At 42.9% G+C, this 23,796-nt stretch overlaps 1 protein-coding gene across 14 annotated transcripts in view; it reads right to left on the minus strand.

The window, feature by feature from the left end:
* The window catches only part of MGMT (O-6-methylguanine-DNA methyltransferase), a 141,389-nt gene extending 119,170 nt beyond the window's left edge, over positions 1-22,219 (minus strand). For 5 of the 14 annotated variants that reach the window (XM_086901187.1, XM_086901181.1, XM_086901180.1 and 2 more), the window contains exons 1-4: positions 21,616-22,219; positions 13,930-13,973; positions 6,590-6,658; positions 2,139-2,278 (exon numbers count right to left, since the gene is read on the minus strand). In XM_086901187.1, the coding sequence (XP_086757313.1) occupies positions 2,139-2,278; positions 6,590-6,658; positions 13,930-13,953 (233 nt within the window). In that variant the 5' untranslated portion in view covers positions 13,954-13,973; positions 21,616-22,219. The remainder of the gene's footprint in view (positions 1-2,138; positions 2,279-6,589; positions 6,659-13,929; positions 13,974-21,615) is intronic. The other 9 variants (XM_086901185.1, XM_086901183.1, XM_086901179.1 and 6 more) reach the window with 6 other exon arrangements.
* Between the last annotated feature and the right edge of the window lie 1,577 nt (positions 22,220-23,796).

The following is a 23,796-nucleotide window of genomic DNA, read 5'->3' on the forward strand; positions in this document are numbered from 1 at the left end:
ATGCCATTAACCAGGGGCTCTTATCAGATCTTTCTACAACTACCAGGTTTGTCTGACAGATTGCAAGTCTTAAGTATTTATATATTTCAAAGGTTTACTTATTTTTGTTGTTAAAAAACCCTAAAATCTCTATTGATTGTTACATGCAATTCCACATGAGAAGTCCCAAGCACCGTGGAGCAGAATACCAATATTTATTACCAGACTTGTGCTCATTATGGTTCTCTCTGACAGGGGTCCATTAAAATCAATTTTTATGTTTCTTACTTTTTTTTTTTTTCCACCCAATGTTCTTGCCATAGTGTTTATTAGCCAGTTAGGAGAAACACCAGGCACTGCTTTGTTTTTATTTTATTCTGTCGAAAATAATGAGGCCAGATTTAACAACTATTCACTAGCGATGAGGAGAAGAGATTAAATGTTATACTTCAGCACAAACATTTACAGATGGCTTTAAAATTTTTAGAACTTTATCAGTGCTAAAGACAAAAGGATGTCCCACCTTTCTTCTTCAGATTTAAATTCTTAAAGTAATCATAAAAACACTCTTCTTGCCTTTAACTTCAGAGTTATTACTGAGTGATAGACCCTCTAATGTAACAATTTTTGCACATAAATCATGCAGCCTGTGAGGTTAAGAGATATCAAGATGCCACTAATGCCTCAAGATGAAGTGAAGGCAGCTCACCACTGAGAAAAGTGAAGATCTAGGACAGGTGAAAATTAAAATTAAATAAAAAATAAAATTTAGGGAAAGGATCTAAACTGTCCAAATTCTGCTGAAGAACAAAATCATGAGAACCTTCAACCAGTGAACATGGCCACATTACAGGTAAGCAAACCAGATGTCCTGGTAAAATAAAACCAGGTTCTTTCACCAGATGTTCTGGTATGGATCTTCACAGGGTGCAGATCCTCATCCCCAGGGTTGTTCCCCAGGCAGGTTTTGCTCTGCAGCAAAGCCAAGTTTCAACTTTCTCCTAAATATCCATTTATCTCCATCTCTCATCAGCAGAAATCCAGCACTTAAACCAGAATCTGAAGGAAGCAGTTATTTCCCTACCACTGGAGTGGGCAAAACTGTGAAATCCAGAGGCTTCAGAGTTTTTGTATGGGAGGCAAAACTGTATTTCAACCAGAACACACATTCTGCTCCATATTCCTGATTAATTTTTCACCCATCTCAGTTACAAGCAGAATAAAATAGGAAAACAGACATCCTACAAATCCATGGAGAACTTCAGAAGCAAACACAGGATGAGAAAAAGACAATGTTGGGAAAAGAAGTCAAACCTGTTTGAATCTCATCAGTGATTCCAGCTTAAAATGATCCATCCTCAGAAGTCAGCACCTAAATCAAAGTCTCAAAAAAACCTGCATCGATGCAGCAGACTGTGGAAAAGTGGAATTTAATCACCAAACCCAGTTGAAAGACCAGTCTTAGAGAAGTCAGAGAAAGTCTTGATTTTGGCAAAGAAATTTGGCACAGAAATTTAGCATCTAATTCTGAATGAATTCAAAGTTCCTTCTAAAAATGTCACTGAAATTTCCTCACAAATAAGAGAAAAATCAAAGATCTGAGCAGGAAAGAGGGACTCCAGCAGACTGAACACAACTTAAAACAAACAGGAAAATTCACTGAGGCCTCCTCAGCCAGACCTGGATTTCAGACATCATCTCCACTGCCATGTGGGATATGTTCCAAACTCCAGAAGACATTACAGCTCTGGAAAAACAACTGAAGCTCTCACGAGTACCACACAGTAATTAAAACAATCAGTCAATCCTGCTTCTACCTGCTGGAGCGTGGATCTATATATAAAAATATAAAAATAGATGTAGGTCCCCAAGATTTGTGAGGTGTGCAAGGAGATTTTAACCTCAGTGACATTTATATGTGTGCCAAAAATTGAGGGAGGCAGGAGATTCTTTCAAAACTTACATTAAAAGCACTTATAGTTTAAAATGTTTGATAATATTTTTGAGGCAGCGGAGGAATTGATGTATTTTGGAGTCCTTAAGGGCAGAAGAGCCTCCTCCTAGTATGATTAGCAAAAACAAGTGTGCTCTCAGATCCTCCAGGCAATCTCCTTCCTCCAGCAGGGGCAGAGCCACAGATCAATAGGACATGAACTCACCCACTTGGCAGCTCGCTCATTTTGGGAAGTTTTATTTCATGGACGCCCGTTTCACACCCCGATATCTCGATCTTTCCCACGGGGCTGAGCAGAACCACGTGTTTCTCCTTGCATGGAGATCCTCCCTGTTTGGAATTCACCTGTTCAAGGAAATGAAATCCTCTTTCACTGCAGGAGTTTGCACCAAGGAAAGGGTTTGAGCAGTTTTCAAAAGCAATTCGAAAAAAGCAAGAAAACAGCATATCTCAAGTTTCCTCAACTACAGCATTCACTTTCAAAATTCCAGCTTAAAATGATCCATCCTCAGAAGTCAGCACCTAAATCAAAGTCTCAAAAAAAACCATTAACTAGCAGCATAGTGATCTTCATAAAATGTGAAATAGCAGCAGTTTCATGGCTGGTTTATCAGCTAAAATCCGATGTGTTGTGACACTTATTTAAAACAGGATTGTTGTGACAACAAAGTAGATTCAGTGGTTTAGAGCAGCAGTGTTATGCAAATAACAGCTGGAACACAAATAGAATATGTCTGCTGGAAAAGAAAACATATGAAAAAATCAATCATTCCTTAGGAAAAGAAGCATATTTTTATTCCCATTGTTACCAGTCTGGTTTTACGATTACTGATAGGATGTAGTTGGAAACAGCTGCCAAGTATTTCTCAATATTGGACAAGACCAACAATAACAGACTTGTCAAATTCATCTTGGCTAAAAAAAAAAAAACCCACCCCAGTCTGGATGTGTGAGTTGTATTCAGAGTTTGGTTTGCACCATCACTGCAGGAGGACAGGACAGGACACCAGCAGTGTGTCCCCTGCAGCCACCCAGACACCAAACCTTTGGTCCAGACCACAGCCAGGGCAAAACATCCTGTGATCCAAAGAGTTCAGCTCATGTGAAACTGGGAAAAAAGGGAACAACCGAGAAATTGGGAGGCAGCACTGGGTAACTCCATCAGCAAAGAGAATAAAAGGTTCCTACAACTGTTTGGGATGGAAGGGACCTTAAAAACCATTTATTTCCTCATATTCCCCTGTCCCAGCTGCTCCAGCCCCAATGTCCAGCCTGGCCTTGGGCACTGCCAGGGGTCCAGGGGCAGCCCCAGCTGCTCTGGGCACCTGTGCCAGGGCCTGCCCACCCTGCCAGGAACAATTCCTGCCCAAAATCCCATCCAGCCCTGCCCTCTGGCACTGGGAGCCATTCCCTGGCTCCTGTCCCTCCAGGTGCAGGACCCTGCACTTGACCTGTTAAACTTCATGAGGTTTCCTGCAACACTGAGAGACCAAAAAATTTCTTGTATTTATTTTATTTACTTCCCTGTGTACAAGGCTGGACGGGGCTTGGAGCAGCCTGGTGCAGTGGAAGGACGTCCCATGGCAGGGGATGGGATGAAATTTGATTTAAGATCCCTTCCAACCCAACTCATTGTGGGATTCTGTGAGTGACAGAGCAGGGGTGAAGCCAGGAAGGTCCATGCAGGGTGACTTCCAGCTGCCCACTGCTCCCAGCTGTACAACAATTAGTTGTTTTCCAAATAAGAGAATCTTCTCAAATCCCATTATTAAGTGCTGTGGAATGAAGTCACATCTGTGAGTAATATAATCAGTGTGAGAGAGCAGAAAAGCCATCAAGCTGAGAGTTTTGCATAACTAGAGAAAAAGTAAACCTAAACCCCTGAATTTTGGGAAGCTCTTATGCAATTCCTCCGTTACAGACACGCAGCAACCAGAGCAACCTCACTCAGCTTGGAGAAGTTCAAGAATGGCAGGTTCCCTGTGGTTTATTTACTTTGACCCAACTGCTAAATAATCAAATGTTTGGTGGCACCACAAAGAAACTCCTTTCCAACCAACTTTTTCCATGTTCCTCCTCCCTCCTGGAGGACACGGGAGAGCTTCTCTGGAGCAGCATCTCATTGCAGAAGTCATCAAACAAGCAGTAAAAGTTTACATATGTGGCAAACCAGCACACATTCTTCATGTTTATTGGTGTGACAGCCCTGAACCAGAGGCACTGAACCTCACCCCATGTGCTCCACCACTATAACAACTCCGGGATCAGCTTTTCCATCAGAACAAAACCCGGGATGCAGGGAGCAGCAGAGAACTATCAATAACCCTCTGAGCTCTCTCTAAGTTGAACTAAGCTTTATAGATGAAACCTTGAGTGACTGCAGCTCCTATTTGCTGCCTTGTTTATCATATTCATGGGGCAGCAATATTTAGAAGGTTTATTTTTACAGAAGAATGAAGCTGCAGGACATCAATCCACATCCATAGGCAACTGGGTTGGGATGCTCCAGGATGAAGGGCACTGATGGATGTACAATGCACACTCCTCTCTCCAGATCCTAATTTTGTTATTTAGGCTGGCTAGGAGGAGAAGTCTCCTCACAGAAAGGGTTGTCAAGCACTGGAACAGGATGACAAGGGAAGGGTGGAGTCACCTGTCGCTAAAGGACACAAAATGATTCACACTACCACCTTCAGTCTTAGAACAAAAAACAGTGACTTTATTTTCTGACTCAAGCATTTATAGATTCATAACAATGACAGGGATTGGATAATTTCAGTTGCCACCTTCCCAGCACACTGGTCTTGCAAAACGTCCATCAAAAGACATTTCCCAGAAGGAATGTGATAAACAACTTATGTTTACAGGACTTTCATGGGAAAGCAACTAAAACTATGAAAACATTATCAGAAGGTTTAATTTCTAGGGTGACAGTCACCATGCCTGGAAGTGTTCCAAAAATCCTCTGGATGTGGCAGTGCAGGACATGGTTTAGTGGTGAACACGGTGCTGGTGCTGGCTGGACACTTCCCCACCCCTGGAAGTGTCCAAATCCAGGCTGGAGGGGGCTTGGAGCACCCTGGGATAGGGGAAGGGGGTGGCACTGGATGGGCTTTAAGGTCCCTTCCAAAACAAACCATTCGTGATTTATGAAAAATGGGAAGAATTCTGATCAGCTCCTGCATCATCTCCACCTTCATTCTCCCCTTCCACTGCAATACCTAAAAATCTCTGCCAAAATATCTTGTTATTTTGATACTGGGTAGAAAAAAATATGACTTTTAGAGAGGAAACATCTCCTGCCAACTTCTGGAGTTTTCCCAAAGAAATAAAGCCATAGGTGCAACATTGATAAGTTTACCTCACCAGACTGCTAAATACAGCAAACTGGAAGATTGTAACTTTATTTAAATTTGCATTAAGCAGCTTTCTCACTACAGTAAATAATTCAAATATTTCTATGTTCTGCTGCTCCTCACACTCCCCAAAACTCCACTGGAGATTGGAGTATCCAATTCATATCCATAAGGGTGAACAGAGAAATCTTGAGAATCAACAAGGCTTAAAAAAAACCCCAGACTGAAGCAAAGCATTTCCATACTCCACGTTCTCCCAGAAAACAATCTGTGTTTTCCAGAAAAGTCCAGAGAGCAAACCCTGTTTTTCCTTTCAGTATTATGGAGAACTGAATCCTCCCCATCAGAGCCCTATCTCTGATGGATCTCCCCTCCACAGGTTTTTCCATTTCCTTCACTCTGCTTTTGCAATATAAACCCACCACACCAATATCAAAATATTAACAATAATCCCCTCTGCATCTGATTGAACAGGGGATTTCCATTAGGCTACAGCATGGAAGTCCTCACAAATTTTTTCTTTTCCCCTCAAATATTTCTGAGAATCAAGGCAAAAATAACATATTCAGCTGGCAAATGGAATGGGGCCTCACACATCCTGCAATTGGATTTTTTTTATATACCAGGAGAGCCCTGCATTAATCAGGACTTTTGATCATTTTCAGATTAACAAAGTGTTAATTGAGCTAAGTGTGATGGAAATACAACCAAGGGCAGGAAACTGCACTGAAATTCTCTCCCCTATTTCCCTCGCCTTCTCTCAGACCCCAGAATGGTCCAATTTCCACCATTTCTAGCCAAGCCACAGCTGCACTTTTGGAAATGCTCTGTTCAGCCCCTCCAGAGCACAGAAGTCACTTGTGTGACAGTGAAGAACCCACCCAGGTGTCACAGGAGGTTTTCCACACAACCCTGCTCCCACACTGGGCTAGAAGGGAACCACACCCTGCCTCCAAACACCAAAAATTACTGTCAGAGCACCCCAAATCACACCAACCAGAGGAATTATAGCCCATAAATTCTGAATTTCTGAATGTATTAATCCAACAGAATCACTACCTGCAGGTGTTGTCACTTCCCTTGGAGGTGTTGGTACCCACCACACCAGTGGTGTGACCAAGTGTCACCTTGTTCATTTACTTCCCATTCTCCATAAATTTATACTAAAAACTTCATCACTTCCCATCCTCCATAAATTTATCCTAAAAACTCCATCAAAGTCCTGACATTGGCATCAACAAATGAGCTACAATTCACAAACCACTGCCAGGTTTTGTGCCATGGAGTACCAGGGACTCACCAAAAAAGCAATTCCAGTTTGTTGAGTTTGAAGATGATCAATAAATGCCAGGGAAGCTGCTTCTTCATCCTAATTACAGGAAAAAAACACCAGTCTTGAACTCTTAGAGAGTCCTTCCTTTGAGTATCTCAAACCTGCTTGCTATCGATTCAAGTTTTGAATTAAAATTCAATCAAAGCCTCAAATATTGGATTTAAAATTATGGGGAATACATCAGAGTTTGGCAATTTGTTCCTTCATTTCAATCACCCTTCCTGATGCAGTAAGTTTGCATCCTTCTCCTAACAAAATCCTTATCAAATCCCATCAGCCAAAGCAAAAATCCATCATAAACCAATGTTTGCAAAATGATTTCGTGTCAAAAATCTTCTGGCTGCCCATGCCAGCAGGCCACCCATCCAAGGATTTCACTGAATTAAAGTTCTCTCAACATCTCCTTAATAGTTTAAAACTTCCTGTATTTGTTTTACTGGGTTCTGCCTGTTTATGTAAAAGGAAACAATCCATTGTACGTTAAGAATATGGGAAAAGATATTAATAGTAAAGGTAATGTATTTCTGCACATATAGTGCAGGGTGGAGGGTGATTTTCCAACCTTTTGGGGCTTGTTTGAGAGGAAAAAGCCATTTTTTAGTGTTTCAAAGCAGAGAAAGATTTAAGGGCTGTGAATAGAAGACAGGATCCATGCAATCAAAACAATCTAAAAATCTACTCCTGTTAATATCTTGATTAATCATCTATATTTGCACCTTACAAAAGCTACTGTTCCAAGAGAACAAAGGGTTTATCTACTACAAATAATTTTACTGCAGGGAAGAAAGAAGGAAAGAGTTTTTTAGATGTTACAAACTAAAAGTAGTTTAATATATTGGAATATTAGTATCACTTGCTATACTGGAATAAAACTTAGAGAGAATGAGAAACATTTAATTCTCAGTCTTTTTGCTTATTATGAAATGTCTGATTTCTTTCCAAGCTACAATACAAATTTTTCTACAAGCTGCTTCCTCCTCTTGAAAAAAAGAGTCCCATGATTTCCAACTAAATAGAATGGTGTGAACTCCAAAGAAATAGGAAATTGTGGCTGCCCCTGGATCCCTGGAGGTGCCCAAGGCCAGGTTGGACACTGGGCTTGGAGCAGATGGGACAGGGGAAGGTGTCCCTGCCATGGCTGGGGTGGAATTGGAGAAGTTTTAAGGTCTTTTCCAACCCAAACCATTCTGGGATTCTGTGATAAGGACCTGATCCAAACACACCCCTGAAAGTTTGACATCTTCATCTGGACAGCTGAAAGTGTGAGAAAGTTGTCCTGAAAGGCAGGAAGCTCCTTGTCCAAAAAACCAAGGGATGGCTGCTGCCCTCTGCAACTCACGGGGAACTCTGACCAACATCTGCATTAATGGAAAAGTATTTCTGCACCAGGTAATGCAGAATTCCAGTATCACTGCACTCACACTTCACTCACAGCATCTTCCCAAACCATGGAAAGCTGTCAGACCAAAGACAGCCAAATGCCTCACAGATTTTAAATTTAGGAAAAAGCTAATTTCTGAGGAAAAGGAGGTGGTGTAGTCATTGCTTAAACCCAAGAATAAAGTCTTGAAACAAAACAATCCTCTCAGTATCTAATCTGATGTAACTCTGTCAATACAACCTGCTAAAATCACCTTTTAAAATTACCTTTTATGTTCTAAAATACAAGTCATTTATATCCTCCAGGAGGTTTTTGTGTATTAAACAACCCCTGACCGGGACACAAGACACCTCTTCCCCCTCCACAATCTCTGCCTCTGCTGGGAATATTTCTCCTTGCTACAGCATCCAAAACAAACTTTCAGCTTTCCAGAAAAAAGCACTGGAGATCCAGGTCCATGGAATTCTGTCCTTGCTACAGGAACAGTAAACACCTCCCCAGCTGAGCCTCTCAAACAAAAGCTGCACTGAAAGCCTGCAGTGCTCTCCTGGTGTCTCACTGCTTTTCTGAGTAAATCTAACCCTGCTTAAGCCAAACCTGTAACTTCAGAGGGTATGAAAACAAAACCTCCTCATTTCCTGGCATGGGGAGGTTTGGAAAGGAAATGTCAGACAGACTGGAAGCAAATCCAGGGTTAGTTTGGGGTGATGCAATTTCTTTACCTTCCGAAGAGCTAATCCCATAAAAATGTGAAGGTACAGAATCAGGCTGCATATTCTGAACATATATAAATATACACTGGCATAAACACTCCAAATCAGTCCCCCTCTCCCCTTATCCAAAGGCCCACTTCACACAAGCCCCCAGAAAAACCAGGGGGATACGTGTTCACATGGAGCAACATTTGCTTTCTACGGCATTTAAAAAGTCTTCGACGAGAGCAAACACGTAATTCTTTATTAAACAATCAAAGACAACAAAAGCAAGTTCCTGTTGTCCCATCGCATTATCCTACTAATCCTCTTTGGATGGCAACCAGAAGCCCCCGAAATGCCAAGCTAGGGAAGTGTCTTTCCAAGCAGTGGTCGCCTCTGGCTCTTTGGCTGCGCCTTCACTCGGCTGCTTTGGCAGGCGGGAGCAGAGAAGAATTCCCAGCATCCAGGGCCGCTCCTGACTGCTTTATTTTACTGGAAGGGCACTTTCATTGTAATATTCCCATTTTAGCTCCTCTGGAAGGGGCAGGTGGGTTACTGCTCCTGCATTCCAGACTCAACAAGTGCAGTTTTCAGCTCCATCTGCTGCTCATGCCAAGCCTGGATTGGAGCTGGCGTCAGCAGGTACTTGAAGAGCAGACCCCAGCGGGCTGTTTAAACAGGAATTCTGATGTATTATTTCCTCCAGTACTTCTCCAAAACCAAGTAAACACATCCTGCATCTTTCCCCAGCTATTACTTATACAGGAAATTTAAATGGAGTGCAAGCACAGCAGCCACTTTAACCATAGATACCATAATAAACCATATATCTATCAATTAGAATATTGATATCATCTGATATCAATAGCACAAAGCAAAGATTAACACTTAATGATCCCTGGGGCATTTTCCAACCCAAACAATTCTTGGCTTCTAGTTACACACAGCATAGAAGTAGAATGGCATTAAGAAGTGTGGTGTTAATTAGTTTTAAAAATTACTGATCATGGTGGGGACACGGAGTTATTCAGGGCATCTCATCAAACTGGGGGCTGCCAATAGATATTATAATTAATTAAACTGGGTAAGAAACGGAGCACCAAGAGGAGGGAAAGTGGACAAGACAGGGCCAGATATTCCTGGAATAATCAGATTATGGCAACAAGTGTGTGCATCCAATTAGTGGGCACCTGCAAATCCGACCAGGAACCAGCCCAAAAGCCACGTGTGCTGCTGTAACTTCAAGGCCAGGGGAAGCACATTGTCCCTCTTATCCTACCAAGGACCTACCAAAGGGATTAAGTCCCCCAGCTCCTCATTTTTGAAGCTGGAAATCCTATGGCAGAAGATTCAATTAGAAGCACTGCAAAGCAGTGTGTTGTTTTGTTGAGTTGTTCAATATTTTAATGCTGTCAGAGGGAATAAAATACTGATTTTTTTTCACTTGTAATATATATTTAAAAAAATAATTAAGGAATTTGCTACCAAACAATTAAAGAAACAAATATACTAAAGAACCAAAAATGAAGAATCTTATCTCTTAAGAATCAGAGGGATCCTCCAAAACCCTATTTTGTTATTACTGCATTGAGTTTCAACAAGCCCCTTTCAACTCAGGATATTCCAGGACTCCATGAAATCTCATGCAAAGGAAAAGTCATGGTGCAGGTAATCTCAATTTTCCAGATGTGTTCATCACTTCAAGAATTAAATTCAAGGTATTAGCTACACACCTAGTTATCTATACACAACTATAATTCCCTCTGTGCTGTGCCCAGTTCTGGCCCCCCAGGACAAGGACCTGGAGGGGCTGGAGCGTGTCCAGGGCAGGGAACGGAGCTGGGAAAGGGCTGGAGAATTCCTGAGGAGCTGGGAAGGGGCTGGAGAATTCCTGAGGGAGCTGGGAAGGGGCTGGAGAATTGCTGAGGGAGCTGGGAAGGGACTGGAGAATTCCTGAGGGAGCTGGGAAGGGGCTCAGGCTGGAGCAAAGGAGGCTCAGGGGGAATTTCTGGCTCTGCACAAGTCCCTGGCAGGAGGGGACAGCCGGGGGGATTTGGGATCTGCTCCCAGGGAACAGGGACAGGAGGAGAGGGAGCAGCTCAGGATGCCCAGGGCAGGCTCAGGGGGGACAGCAGCAGGAATTTCCCCATGGAAAGGGAGCTCAGGCCTTGGCAGTGCCCAGGGAGGGTTGCAGTGCCCATCCCTGGAGGTGCCCCAGGGATTGCTGGAGGTGGCACTCAGGGCTCGGGCTGGGGACACGGTGGGGATGGGGCAGGGCTGGCACTGCCTGGGCTGGGAGGGATTTCCAGCCTCAGGGATCCTGGAATTTGAGGAAATACTCCTTAAAAAACACTGAGGTGCTTGCTGTAAGAGTTTGTTCACACTTTTCTGTCAGAGGATGTACAATGAGGCACAAAAATACAAAATTCACTGCCCAAATCAGCCCCTGCTGTAAATGCACACGCAGCGAGTCTGGAGTGCTCGGCTCTTACAGGCTCAGCCTGCATGTAAATACATGGCAACTACTCCAATACGAGGAAAACAAATGAAATTTTAATCAAATGAGCCTTGTATCAGGTTCAGGGGAACTGAAAATGGGCTAAAAATAAAAAACAAAACAAAACAGCAAAAGAATGACTTTAATATTGGGTAACATTTCAAGTTTTTATCACCTAAATCCACAAAATTCCTGATCTGCTCCTGCTTGTCTTCTCTGCAGAGCTGGAGTCAGGACCAGCTAAATAAAAGATAATGCAACTAGGCATAACACAATAAAAGATATTACCTTCCCAATGCATTATTGCTGCCAATTATAAGAATCACTTCAACTTAATTTCAAAGGCACAATCACCCTCAACTGTAACAGTCTCTTTTTTAAATTTCAAACAGTATTACATTAAGGCAATAACTCACCTTCCAGCTATAATATCAGTCTCCCTTATTGCAAAAATACATTTCATAAATACTTCTCATCGACAAGTCAAGCTAATTCAGGTTAATTTTATTGTATTTTGGTGCTATCTCACATTTGTGTGCAATTACCTTTATCTTTTTATTGCCGTGCCAGAAAGTAATCAGAACAATTATTTGAAAAAGGAGGGGTATAAATTCTAAATCACACTTGCTGGCATTTTTGATAAAATAGCAGCTTTATCTCAGGAAGTGGCAGGGACATGGGATAAATCATGCATCAGTCAAGTGCAGCTGACCCCCAAGTGCATTGCACAATATCAGGAGTGCTTCAAAAGAAACTTTCCTATATAATCCATCATTCTTTATAATACCAAAATAGCTCTACCTGAAGAGTAGGAGCTGGAGAATAATAACAAAATAAATCTAAGCAATATGAACAAAACCATTAATAGTGCTCCTTAAGCTGAAGGAGAGTCAGGAATCTCCGAGTTGTGTGTGAGGAAAGAATTTCACTGAAATTTTTGAAGTGAGCAGAGCAGGAAAATGTGTTTTAGGAATTCACTAAAAATACAAAATACTGGGGAATAAACACACACAGGAGAGGTTGCAAAGACTTGTAGAAAAATACTAGAGTACAGTCTTGGCACACCCACATCTGGACTTCCCTATAGTTACCCATCCCTGCTCGAGTCAGGAAAAGGATTTCACTGCTAACAGAGCAAAGTATCAGGGTTAGTACAAGAATCCATTTACTACCCTCAAATGTAACTGCAAAAACTCCAGCGAGGAACAGAACGACATTTAGAGTTTTCTAATGAAATACAAAAATTGCCACATTGTCCTAAGAATACCAAACAACCCCCAAATTCCTGATATCCTGAGGCTTGGTCAACCAGAGCCCAGCCAAACCCAAACCCAAAACTCATCTCTGGTCACTGCAACAAAACCAGGGATGGAGTGGGAGACACAGACAGTGATTATGGAAAATTCCCACGTCTGCCTGCTTTCCCAAACCATTTTTCAGCAAGCTACTTAAAAACTGTTCAGCACATTGCTTGGGTGATAATTGATTCCTGCAAATCCACAGCCAGGCACACGCTGGGTGTCACCCCAACGTGGGGCTGTGCAAACTGATCACAGGCTGAAAACAGCCCGAAAATCACCAATTACATCAGGACATGAATATTTAATATGCATCCAGAGCAGAGGGAAGTGTCTGCACAGTCCCCACAGCGGAGTTGGAGTGTTTTACCTCAAACCTTCTGTCTTCCCACATATCAAAAGAGGAAAACTCCCCTAACAGCTCAAGCTGCACCTTTCAACTCCACGTGAGAGTGGGGGAAATGAAAAGGTTAGATAATAAATTATTAGTTTCGTGTCACTTGCCAGCTATATCACACCTAGCCTGCAACGAGAGGGAACCAGGGATTCTCCCTACCAAGTATTTCTCTGCTAAAAGGTGTTTGCAACTGGAAGATGCATAAATGTAACTAAAGAGATGATGGTTCAAAAGAAAAAAGTGAAGCAAGAATTTATTTAGCTGGATTTCTTCCTCAACCATTCTGTTTTAAAAAACAAAATTGATTTGCTTTTGTAGAAAAGAGGTAAACAACACAAACCAGCAAAACAATCCCCTCCTAAGCCACATGACATTATGTAAAGCAGATTAAAACCACAAGAGATGCCACTATTAAGACATTTAGAGCAGTGATAGAAGTTGCCAACAGGAATAGTTAGAAATGCAGGTGGGATTGTACCAGAAACGTTTTCCTAGAGGAGCATCACTAATGTTACAAAAATAGGTATTCCACACAAAAAAAAAAGGATATTTGTGTCTTCAAAGTTCATTTCAACTATTTCAGGGAGACAGTTATAGACTAACAACGTGCTGATGCCCTTCTTTCAGCAGAGTAAATTGCCTGAATATTTGGATAAACATCCATGTTTCCTTGTTTTGCTACAATGTCACTGACCTACACTTACATCACTGAAGCATCAAGCCTCAAAATTAAGCCTGTTTTTCAGGGAGGTGTTTATTACTAGGGAATGGAAACAGCAACAAAACTGAGAGAGTGCCTTTGTCCTGTTATTTATGCTCTGTGGCAGATAGATACGTGCTGGGGAAAGGTCCACTGATGCCTGTTACCAACCATGACAGAGCTACAGAGATTTACAATGCAGCATCAATCTTGTCAACTGGATTCCTAATCCTGACTGCTGGGCACTGGGGAAAAAACAAACTATGTTACGTGAACTCTTTTGTAATGCTGGACTTCCAGTGGACACCTCCATGCAAAGGGATTTCACTGGAAACTTACTTTTGGAACGAGTCTCGATGCCATTGTGGAAGAAAAGGCTCCACCTGGAAGGAAAAAACAAAAAATTCCCTGTTAGATTGTTAAATCTGAATTCCAGAGTTTTCCCTCTATAACCACATCTGTATCAGTTTTTAAATGAGCTCCAAGTTTCAGTAGACAGAATTTCCAAAGGGAGTTTGGTATTTTTACAAACAACATGGAATTTTAATGTAAAGTCACCCACTTGTCATGAGTCAAACAAAAAAATCAACAGATGGCACATTGAAGAGTTCTTCCACAACAAGCACTGCACAACTCTGATATTTGGAATAAGAATGCCTCAAAAGATAAAAGTATTAATTGAATAATTTTTTACAGGCTGTCATGTACTTCTAAGTGACTGAGTAAAATGAAGAGCCTTTTGTGATTTAGGAAATGCCACATTTTAAGGCATGAAAGTGATTTTAAAGCAAGAGATTGTGATATATTCCAGGTTTAAAGCACAGATTTCACGCCACTGAGTACCTAAAACATTTCAACTTCAATTATTATAATTCTAGCCTTTAACATTATTTATATAATTAAAAAGCACAACTGGTTCCTTTTTGCTTTCCCCTTGGAAATAAAGGATATTTCCTATTTCTTTGGCATTTAGCTCCCCCCCTTTATGTTTCTTTTTTAGTGCTACTCAGCCAAGATCACTCTGTCTTTGAAAGATGTGGTATCAACACTGCATTCTTTAAAATCAAGGAGATTATGTGCCAAAGCTCAGCTTCACAATCCTGACTCACAGCCAGCCTCGATGGGAACTGCTCCACTTAAATCAGGGAACTCACCACTCCATGGGCAGGGATAACTGTATCCACTTCAGGAATGGTAAATCTCTGAAAAATTAAATTATATGAGCATCCCAGGCTTTCCAAGACCTCTCCTGGAAGTCCAAGGCACTGACAGAACACATGGCCACTTCCCAGCCACTTGAAAGCAAACATTTCATCTTAATATTGCATCTCACGTTAGTGTTTAAAAATAAGATGAATAATTAGTATTTTAACTATAGTAACAAGGCAGGCATTGCAAAGAGAACTCTCTACATCTTTAAATGCAGGTCAGGCAGATGAGCAATCTAATAGAACTACTTAAAATATCTGTGATAGAGCTAAAAATAAAACATCAATTTATTTCTATCATCAGTTCAGAGCTGGGTCTTTCAAAGCACCCAGCAACACTCAGGTTTTTTTAGATCTTCCTGAAGGGTAAAGCTGAAATTTTGGCCTCAACAACCAAATTTATCCAGAAGTTCATTTCAAACCCTTCTTGAGCTCTATCTGCCCACCCAACAAAGCTTTCCTTGGGTGACCAGAACTTGGGTAAAACCAGACATGTCCAAACCATGGTGGTCAGAAGACTTCTGACAGCCAGACAGGGGGAAACCACACAAAGCCCTTGGAAAGCCCAAACCACCCCTCCAAAATGCACCTCAGCCTTGCAAAGACTTGCTGGAGTAGGTCAATGTTTCACATGGAGCTGCAGGTTTCTCCTGAGGATGATTTTGAAGTCAAGAAGCCAAAACCTCTTTGGAACAATGCACATTGATCGAATTCAGGGATTCCACTTCCATGGTGTGGAAAGTGAGACACCAGAACCAAACCTCAAAAAACTGAAACCTTCATGCCAGCAGCAATGGCTTCACCAAAATGGAAAGTTCTCTCCTGCATTTGCAGAGTGGGAGAAACTGAAGGGATTAACCAGTAGTATGGAAAAAAGAAGTAATTTGTCAACAATCCTCACTAGCTCCAAGCTGCCAGCAAGGACAGTGATATCCATCTCCATCTCTCCTGCCTCAGCTTCCCTTGGCCATTCCAGCAAGACATTCCCAAGTTCCCCATAAGCTCTGCTCCCAGCCAGGAGCTGTGCTGAGGGAGCAGGATGCTCCCAAGGCACCTGGAAGATGCACAAACAGGTGTTGAACACATGGTGCAGGAAGCAAACACATCACAGCGCCACCCCGTGAGCAACCCAAACCTCTAGATATGTCAACAGGCCAAAAAGGTGAAGAAAAGTCAGAGGTGACATCAAAAACAGAACCTTGAAGGGCAGGGAATTCTTCAGCCATGTTTTGCTGATGATCTAGAACAGAAGTCCTTGGGCTTTGAGATACTTCCCTGCTTTTTTTCCCCCAGGACTGCAGCCTGATGAGTACATGTGATGGCAGTAAGAAACTGGATTAATAAAAAGTATTTTTTCTCAGTTCATCAACTTTTAAACACTAAAGGAAGATTCTCCTTGATGGATAAGTCCTCGGGACTCTCAACAGAACATTCTGGTTCAGCACTAAAATTAAAAACCAGCCATTACACCAAGTGACTATACGAACAAAATTCCATATGAAAACATTTAAAGTACATTAGATTTTTGGTCAAGATGAAAGCCTGAAAAAGAAAAAAAAAAAAAAAAATCCAGCAATCTATTCTAATTGGGTTCCCATGGTAACTGTACAATTGGGTTTTTCAGTATAACATCCCAAAGGCCCAATGCACACTTGTAAAATATACTTCAAACAGCCGGAATTGTTTTTACATTACAGCACTCCCAGGAAGATCAATTACTATACATCCCCACCCTAACTATTAGTGGCAGGAGATGTTAACACTATTGGCCATATTAACATAAGTCATGTAAAAAACCCCACATATCACCATCATTATATAAAACTAATTACACACTTCAGATTCATCAAACACGTTCCGAGTAATAAACCAATACCGGTCTTGTCACCAGATCATGTTTACTGAATGTAAGAAATCAACCCCAAATATATGCCAAAGCATTTTTGCTTCTCATATTGATCCCAAGGATAAACAGAATCAATCATTAATAATTACATTATAAGATGACCCAGAGGGTTAATCATATTCTTAGAAAGTCTTGCTGTGGAATCAAATATAACGGCACAAAAAGGCAACTGAAAAGCATTTAAATCCAGGGTCAGGTGTATTAACAATAATATAAAATAAAGTACATTAAACTCGTGCAATCAGTGAAAATAGTATTATTGGTATGTTTTAAAAAAATAATGAAACAAGCATTTTTTTACCTCCCTGTGAGGGTGGGCAGGCCCTGGCATAGATGCCCAGAGCAGCTGGGGCTGCCCCTGGATCCCTGGCAGTGCCCAAGGCCAGGCTGGATGGGACTTGGAGCAGCCTGATTTAGTGGAAGGTGTGGGAAGAGATGTTCTTAAAGGTCCCTTCCATCCCAAACCATTCTGGGATTCTATGGTTTATTTTAAAAGTTTGTTTCAGCTGAAGCACTTTGCCTTGTTGGATCTCAATTTCACCTTCCTAAAGCACAACCTTGGCCACAGACCCAGATTTTACTTCCATCCCCCTGCTTGAACCTCTGAGCTAAAAGGGAATGATGACCCAGGCCCACTAAACTGGATTCAAAACCAATTAATTCCTTTATATTTCAGAAAACAAACAAACAAACCAAAACAAAACCAAAACAAACCAAAAAACCCTAAAGCAACGACTGTGGCCAGCTCGAATAAACCCCATCAACTACAAATCTTCGTATTTCATGAAGTCAGCCAAGAAGCAGAGGTATTTCTGGTGTCAGCAGGAGACTGTGCATGGGATTTCCCTTTTCCCACACCCTTCCCACTACACCTCTGCTGATCCTTGGATCCAGCAGAGCACAGAGCAGGGAATATGAAGCTGTGGGAGCTGTTTCCCCAGGACGTGGGTGACAGCAGAAGTGTCCTGTCTGCTGCCAAAGCCAGCTCGTGCTGCTCATGTACTGCCACATGCTGAACACTCATCTGCTGGTTTTATGATGTGAAACAGAAAAATTAATCTTTTAACAGGGCCTTAAGTATACTTTAGGTGTTTATTAAAAAGTGTAACTAATTAACAGACCTTCTGCACACTTGAATGTACAAACAAGCCAAGATAAGAGCGTTGTTTGCCTTGTGCTGACTGATCTAAAGCACTCAGATAATTTCAGCATTCCTGATGATGATTATGCAGCAGCAGCACTGACAAGACAGCATTAATTCTTGCTATCTGCTAATGCAGGGTTACCTGGAGGGACCTAAATCTGCACGTGGAGCACAGAGATGGCAGGATTCACACAACAGAACAGCCCTGACTCCAGTGGGCTGTGCTAATATATATATAAAAATACTGATTGCATTCATCTGCACTGAAAAGTGGCATTTGTATAAAAATGAAAAGCTAAAATGCATCCATCAGATAAAATCTCAAATTATTATTTATTCTCAATTGGCAAGCTGCTCAAGACTCCAGGCTATTGGTCAATGCTGCCATTTTAATATTTAACTCCTATTTCAATCAATAAGCAAAGAAGAAATCAGAACCTTTGTTTTAATGAACTCCCCTCTTCTTTGCATTTAAAGGTGACTTTTTCAGGTATTTTCAATAACCTTCAGAATCTCAGCTGCATGTCCAGGTTTTCCATGTGACTTAATACCTGAAATTATCTGTATCATTGAATTTGGCCCAGTATACATTGATACTCCTGACAGGCACCAGGACACAGTAATTTAGCCATGCAGATATAAAATAGTAAATAAGAAAACAACTCGAAAAAGGATTAGCAAAAGCATCAAAGTAGCGACACACTCCAAATAACTTTTTACAATTACTCAACTTCATTAAAATCCAAACCCACACAAGCTTTATTGGCATTCAATACATTTCAAGCAGTTGCCTGGACCATAAGCAGCTCAGTTTTAAAACTGCATTTTGCATTTATTAAAAAATAAATAAATAATAATAAATAAACCTTCAGCACAGGTTTGGTTTCATAGTTTGGTTGCTCCTCCAGCTGTGTGTTAAACTTCATGCTGGCCCAAGCACACCTGTGTCAGAAATACTAAATTCAACAGGGGTTTTTTGTTCTATTAGGAGGATTTTACCTGTTACACCTTAGCACAATTACCAGTCAGGGAGGGAATTCAGGTCTGGGATTCTGCTCTGAGGACACTGAACCTTTCAGTTTTTAATTACAGCATTAATGACATTAAAGCTCCCAAACCCACCCCTAACACATGCTGAAACCTGTCACTACCTAAAAGATTCCAAACCTCCCAAAATTAAAACTTTACCCTCCATTTTCCCATCAGTTACATTCTCCTCACCAGTCCAGACATCTTATGAACACTGGGTAAACGAGAGAATTGCACAATCCGTCAATAAAATAAACGTATTTTCAACTCCTGTCCAGATGACTCAAGTTGTCAGTAAAAACTGCCACCAGCGCTGCGCTTGCAGAAAAATGTCCATAAATGCATTATTGCGACTGGCAGATCGATGTCCATAATAAAAACAAATAGAGTTAACAAGTGCTGGCTCCTCTGAGTTCTGCCACGGCTGGGATGTGCATCCAGCTTCCCTGACAACTTCTGGGAACGGGCAGTGCCATGCTCTGGAGCATCCTGAGCAGGAAATCTCCGCGGTGTTAGGGGGAATAGCAATGCCTGCAGGATGGATGTAGGAGTTTCACACGTTCAGAATTTGATGTGGGAACGCAGCTCCTGCTCAAAAGGCTGAATTTCTGCCCCATCATCGTATTGGGCAGGAATTGTTCCTGGCAGGGTGGGCAGGGGCTGGGATGGAATTTCCAGAGGAGCTGGGGCTGCCCCTGGATCCCTGGCAGTGCCCAAGGCCAGGCTGGACACTGGGGCTGGAGCAGCTGGGACAGGGGAAGGTGTCCCTGCCATGGCTGGGCTTTAAGGTCACTTCCAACCCAAAGCACCCTCTGATACTGTTCTGTGAACTGTGCAATAACAACTCACCAGTAGAAAGGCTTTTTCTCGCAGAAATTAAATATAATTTAGGCCAGCTGTGTCCCAGGCAGAACAGCTGTCTGGTCTGAAGGCTGCTGTTTAATTTTGACACCCCCAACTCCACTAGACCCCCAATTTGTTCCCATGAAGCTCTTCCAGCACCAACACCCAAACAACCCCTGCTGAAGCCACCCTGCAGCCCCCACAGGTGAGGATGCCACCAGAGGTGGAGGACAAGGAGCTCCCACACTGCCAGACCAGCCAGCACCCTGAGGGTTAATTCACAAGCACCAGCTGTTCTCAGTCCTCCAAACCCCTTATTGAACAGGAAAAAAAACACTACAAGAACAACCATCCATGCCTTTGACATGGTCCCTTTTGGATTTTTGGTATTACTGCTTCTTTCAGGTGTTTCCCCTGTCACCAGTCAGTTTAACCAGAACTGCTCAGGTGCAGCCCTTCCACCCTACCCACACTTCCCACAGCAAACCTCCTGCTTTTCCTGCACAAGTCCTAAACTCAGCCATTCAGGACAACCCCAGGAACCCTCTCAAAGGGCAGCAGCTTCTCCTGCAGCTGATCCCTTCAGTGATGCCAGGAACTGATCCTCCACACAAGTGAGGCATTAAAACAGCGCTGACAAGTTAATTACAGAGTTATCAGGAGGTGAAGCAGCCACGGTAGCACAAGTTGCTCTCTAACTACAACAGTTTCCTATAGAGCTTCTGTTCACTTGCTGCTGTAATTGGTGTAATGAACTTGTCACGGGCCAGAATGCAGATAGGAATTGCTAAAGCCACCTCACAATCTCACACAGCCACATCCTTCTCCTGCTGAAACCTGAAGATTTGGGTAGATCTGTCCATATTCAGAACGTTTCTGTTTGAAAATGAAGCAAACAAGTTTTACTATGAAAAGATTATGTCACAGACTGACAACATTCAAATAATGTTGATGCCAAGAAAATTATGTTTTTAGACATTTCCCCGCATTGAAAGGTGGGGTTTTCCCCAGAAAGAATAAGCCCACAACCCCAACTTTAGTTCTCAGTGCATCAGGCAGACAGGCAGTGCTTGGAGGCCAAAACCTTCAGCAGGTTTGCAAAGGGAACTCTGTAATTCCGACAGACCCCTCCAGGTGATGAGCCTTGTGCAGGGGGAGCACAAGCCTGGACACAAAAGATAGCTGAGAAATGACAGTCACAACATCCCTGTAATGCCCCAGTATAAAAAACTGAGATTTTTCAAAGTGGAGCACTGCAGACTCCATTCAGTCCTGCACCTCCCCATTCAGTAAGAGCTCCACTCCACAAAGGTAAGACACACACCACCAAAAATAAGGTTTATTCGGGAGAGGCAAATAAATTAAATAGTTGTGTACATTTAAAAACTGCATGCACTTATATTAGTGCAACTGTTTTAAAAGACCTGCAGAGCTTGGCTTTTATACAAGTGATGAAAGGATATTTTTGCCTTGTTATTAGCTTGCTGTGTATTAGTGAGTGCGTCAGGCTGGGAGGGAGCAGCACGGTCCGCACCATCCCCGAGCACATGGCACAGGACGGCGCTCAGATACTTCTGGAATATTCCCAGCCAGGGAAACACTAAAACCATTCTGGGAGAAGCTTTTGGGCAATTGTTTTGGTGCAGTTTCTCTGCTCGGAGCACATCCAGCAGCTCCGCCACCCCAGCACTGCTGCACCCGCAGCCGCGCCCGGGGATGCCCCGGGGAGGGAACCGGCCTTTCCCGGAGCCATTATTTTGGTGAAGATCCACGGAAACCTGCTGCGACCCCATCCCGCTGCCATCCACCGCCCCCCAGCAGTGTTTTAAGGAAAACCAGCATGTTTTCGGAGGCTCCCCCGCAGCTCCGGGGGCTGAGCACCCCCCGCTCCCCACCTGCCTGCCCACCCTCCGGGCCGCTCCCTGGCTCTCCCCGTCAGTCCTGGGGCTCTCTGGGCTTCCTGGGGCTCTGTGGCTGTCCCTGGGGCTCGCTGGCTGTCCCTGGGGCTCTCAGGCTGTTCCTGGAGCTCTGTGCTGTCCCTGGCAGGCCCCACAGCGCCGATGGCCGCGCAGGCCGCGCTGCCGGGGCGGGGCCGGGCCCGCCCGGAAGCCGCAGCCGGGCAGGGGAAGGGGCAGAGCCGGGGGAGCTCCGGGAGGGATCCGGGGAGAGCCGGGCCCTCGTTCCCCGGGAATACCGCAGCCGATGGAGCCCGGCTGCGGCTGCGGGCCGGGTCACACGCGTGGGAAAAACGCGGAGTTGTGTAAAAATGCACCCAGAAAAGCAGCGATGTGTGCGCTGGCACAGCTGGGGGGGCTCAGGTGGAGAGGGGAAACTCCAGAGACACCTCAGAGCCCCTGGCAGGGCCTGAAGGGGATCCAGGAGAGCTGGAGAGGGACTGGGGACAAAGGATGGAGGGACAGGACACAGGGAATGGCTTTAAGCTGACAGTGGGTGGGTTTGGTTGGGATTTTGGGCAGGAATTGTTCCTGGCAGGGTGGGCAGGCCCTGGCACAGGTGCCCAGAGCAGCTGGGGCTGCCCCTGGATCCCTGGCAGTGCCCAAGGCCAGGCTGGACATTGGGGCTGGAGCAGCTGGGACAGGGGAAGGTGTCCCTGCCATGGATGGGTGGGATGGGTGGGATTTGGGGTCCTTTCCCCCAAAGCATTCCAGGATTCTGGGATTTGCAAAGTTACTGGGGACAGAGTTAGGAGCTGAGTGTAGAAGAACAAGCCCTTGGTAAACACAATACCTAAAAGGAGGCACGGAGGAGATAAAAATGAGGGAAATACCAGAAGAAAGTGATGTTGCACTGAGGTTTATTTGAGGTAATAAAAGAGCAGGATACGAAGTGCCAGTAAAGTTTGCAGCAGGAAACCACTAATTTTCAAGCTGGAGAATCTTTCAGAGTCTTGATCTGAGTTATATCAGCAAAAATTTTATGAGTTTCTCTATATGATTCAGAAACTATCACAAAATGGAGGAATCCACGTGGGAAGGATCAGAACAATATTTAAAAAGTCATTGCAGAATCCAGGAAATCCTTTTATTCATAGGGAAAACTTGTTAATAAATACGCAACTAATAGCATTGAGGTCGTGCCTGTGGGTTAAATTTGATTCTAAAAAGAAATAAAGAATAGAAAATATGGCCCAAAATGCAGAAGGTTCCCCAATACAGTTGAAAATAGTTGTACTGGAGCAACTGACACTTACTGATGAGAAAATTAAGCTTTTCCCTAGTTCTAATGAAGCTTGGATTAATGGTCAATTAAAAGGTGCTGCCACTGCATGTCCATACAAAGTCAGTGGCTTATGGGAGGTTGATCCTCTCTCTAAATAAAAAAAAATCAAGCTCTGTATTGGATAGGATACCCTAGAAATAGTTATTCTAAACTGGCTGGAATATTCTCTCTGTCCTGATACCCTTGTCAGAAAAGTAGCCAGCTCCTGAAACTTTATTATAAGTGGAAACCTCCCCAAAATACATATTAATCTTCTCTGCCTCCTTTCCCAAGGTGATCTCCTTATTGCCTGGAGCATGAAAATTGATTATCTTTAATATGATTTTAGTTTGCATTATAACAGGCTTGAATAGGGAATGTAAAATATCCAGACTTCCTTAAATCCTACCATCTTGGGCTTTGGCAGTGGATCCACAAGTTGTGTGTTTGCACTATAAAGGAAAGTTTCTCTGTGCTGTTTCAAACTTTTCTGCATTGGAACTTGATTAAGTGTCACATATTCCTGTTTATAAATGAGGTGAAAAAGGTGCTTCTGACCAGTGTTCACTCTGCCCTCAGAATTATGAAAATCTTATTCAAATCTCTGACCCTACTTCTGGCCAAGTTTGGATCTTTGTCACTTCAAGTACCATTTAAATCACTGAACTTTTGGATTTCCAGTCCTTTAACATGAAAGGTCTGTGATTTTTCAGATGTGTCTCATTTTCTCCCTAGAAGAATTCCAGGGCTCAGTGATGACACATCCAGTCTAGTCCACTGATACTAAAGCTTGTGAATGAATTTGCATAACACTAATCCAGTAAGAAGGTACAACATTTCTAAAATGTTTTTCAAGT

Source organism: Cyanistes caeruleus, chromosome 8 (genome assembly GCF_971803275.1).
Source record: "Cyanistes caeruleus chromosome 8, bCyaCae1.hap1.1, whole genome shotgun sequence".
Lineage (NCBI taxonomy): Eukaryota > Metazoa > Chordata > Aves > Passeriformes > Paridae > Cyanistes > Cyanistes caeruleus.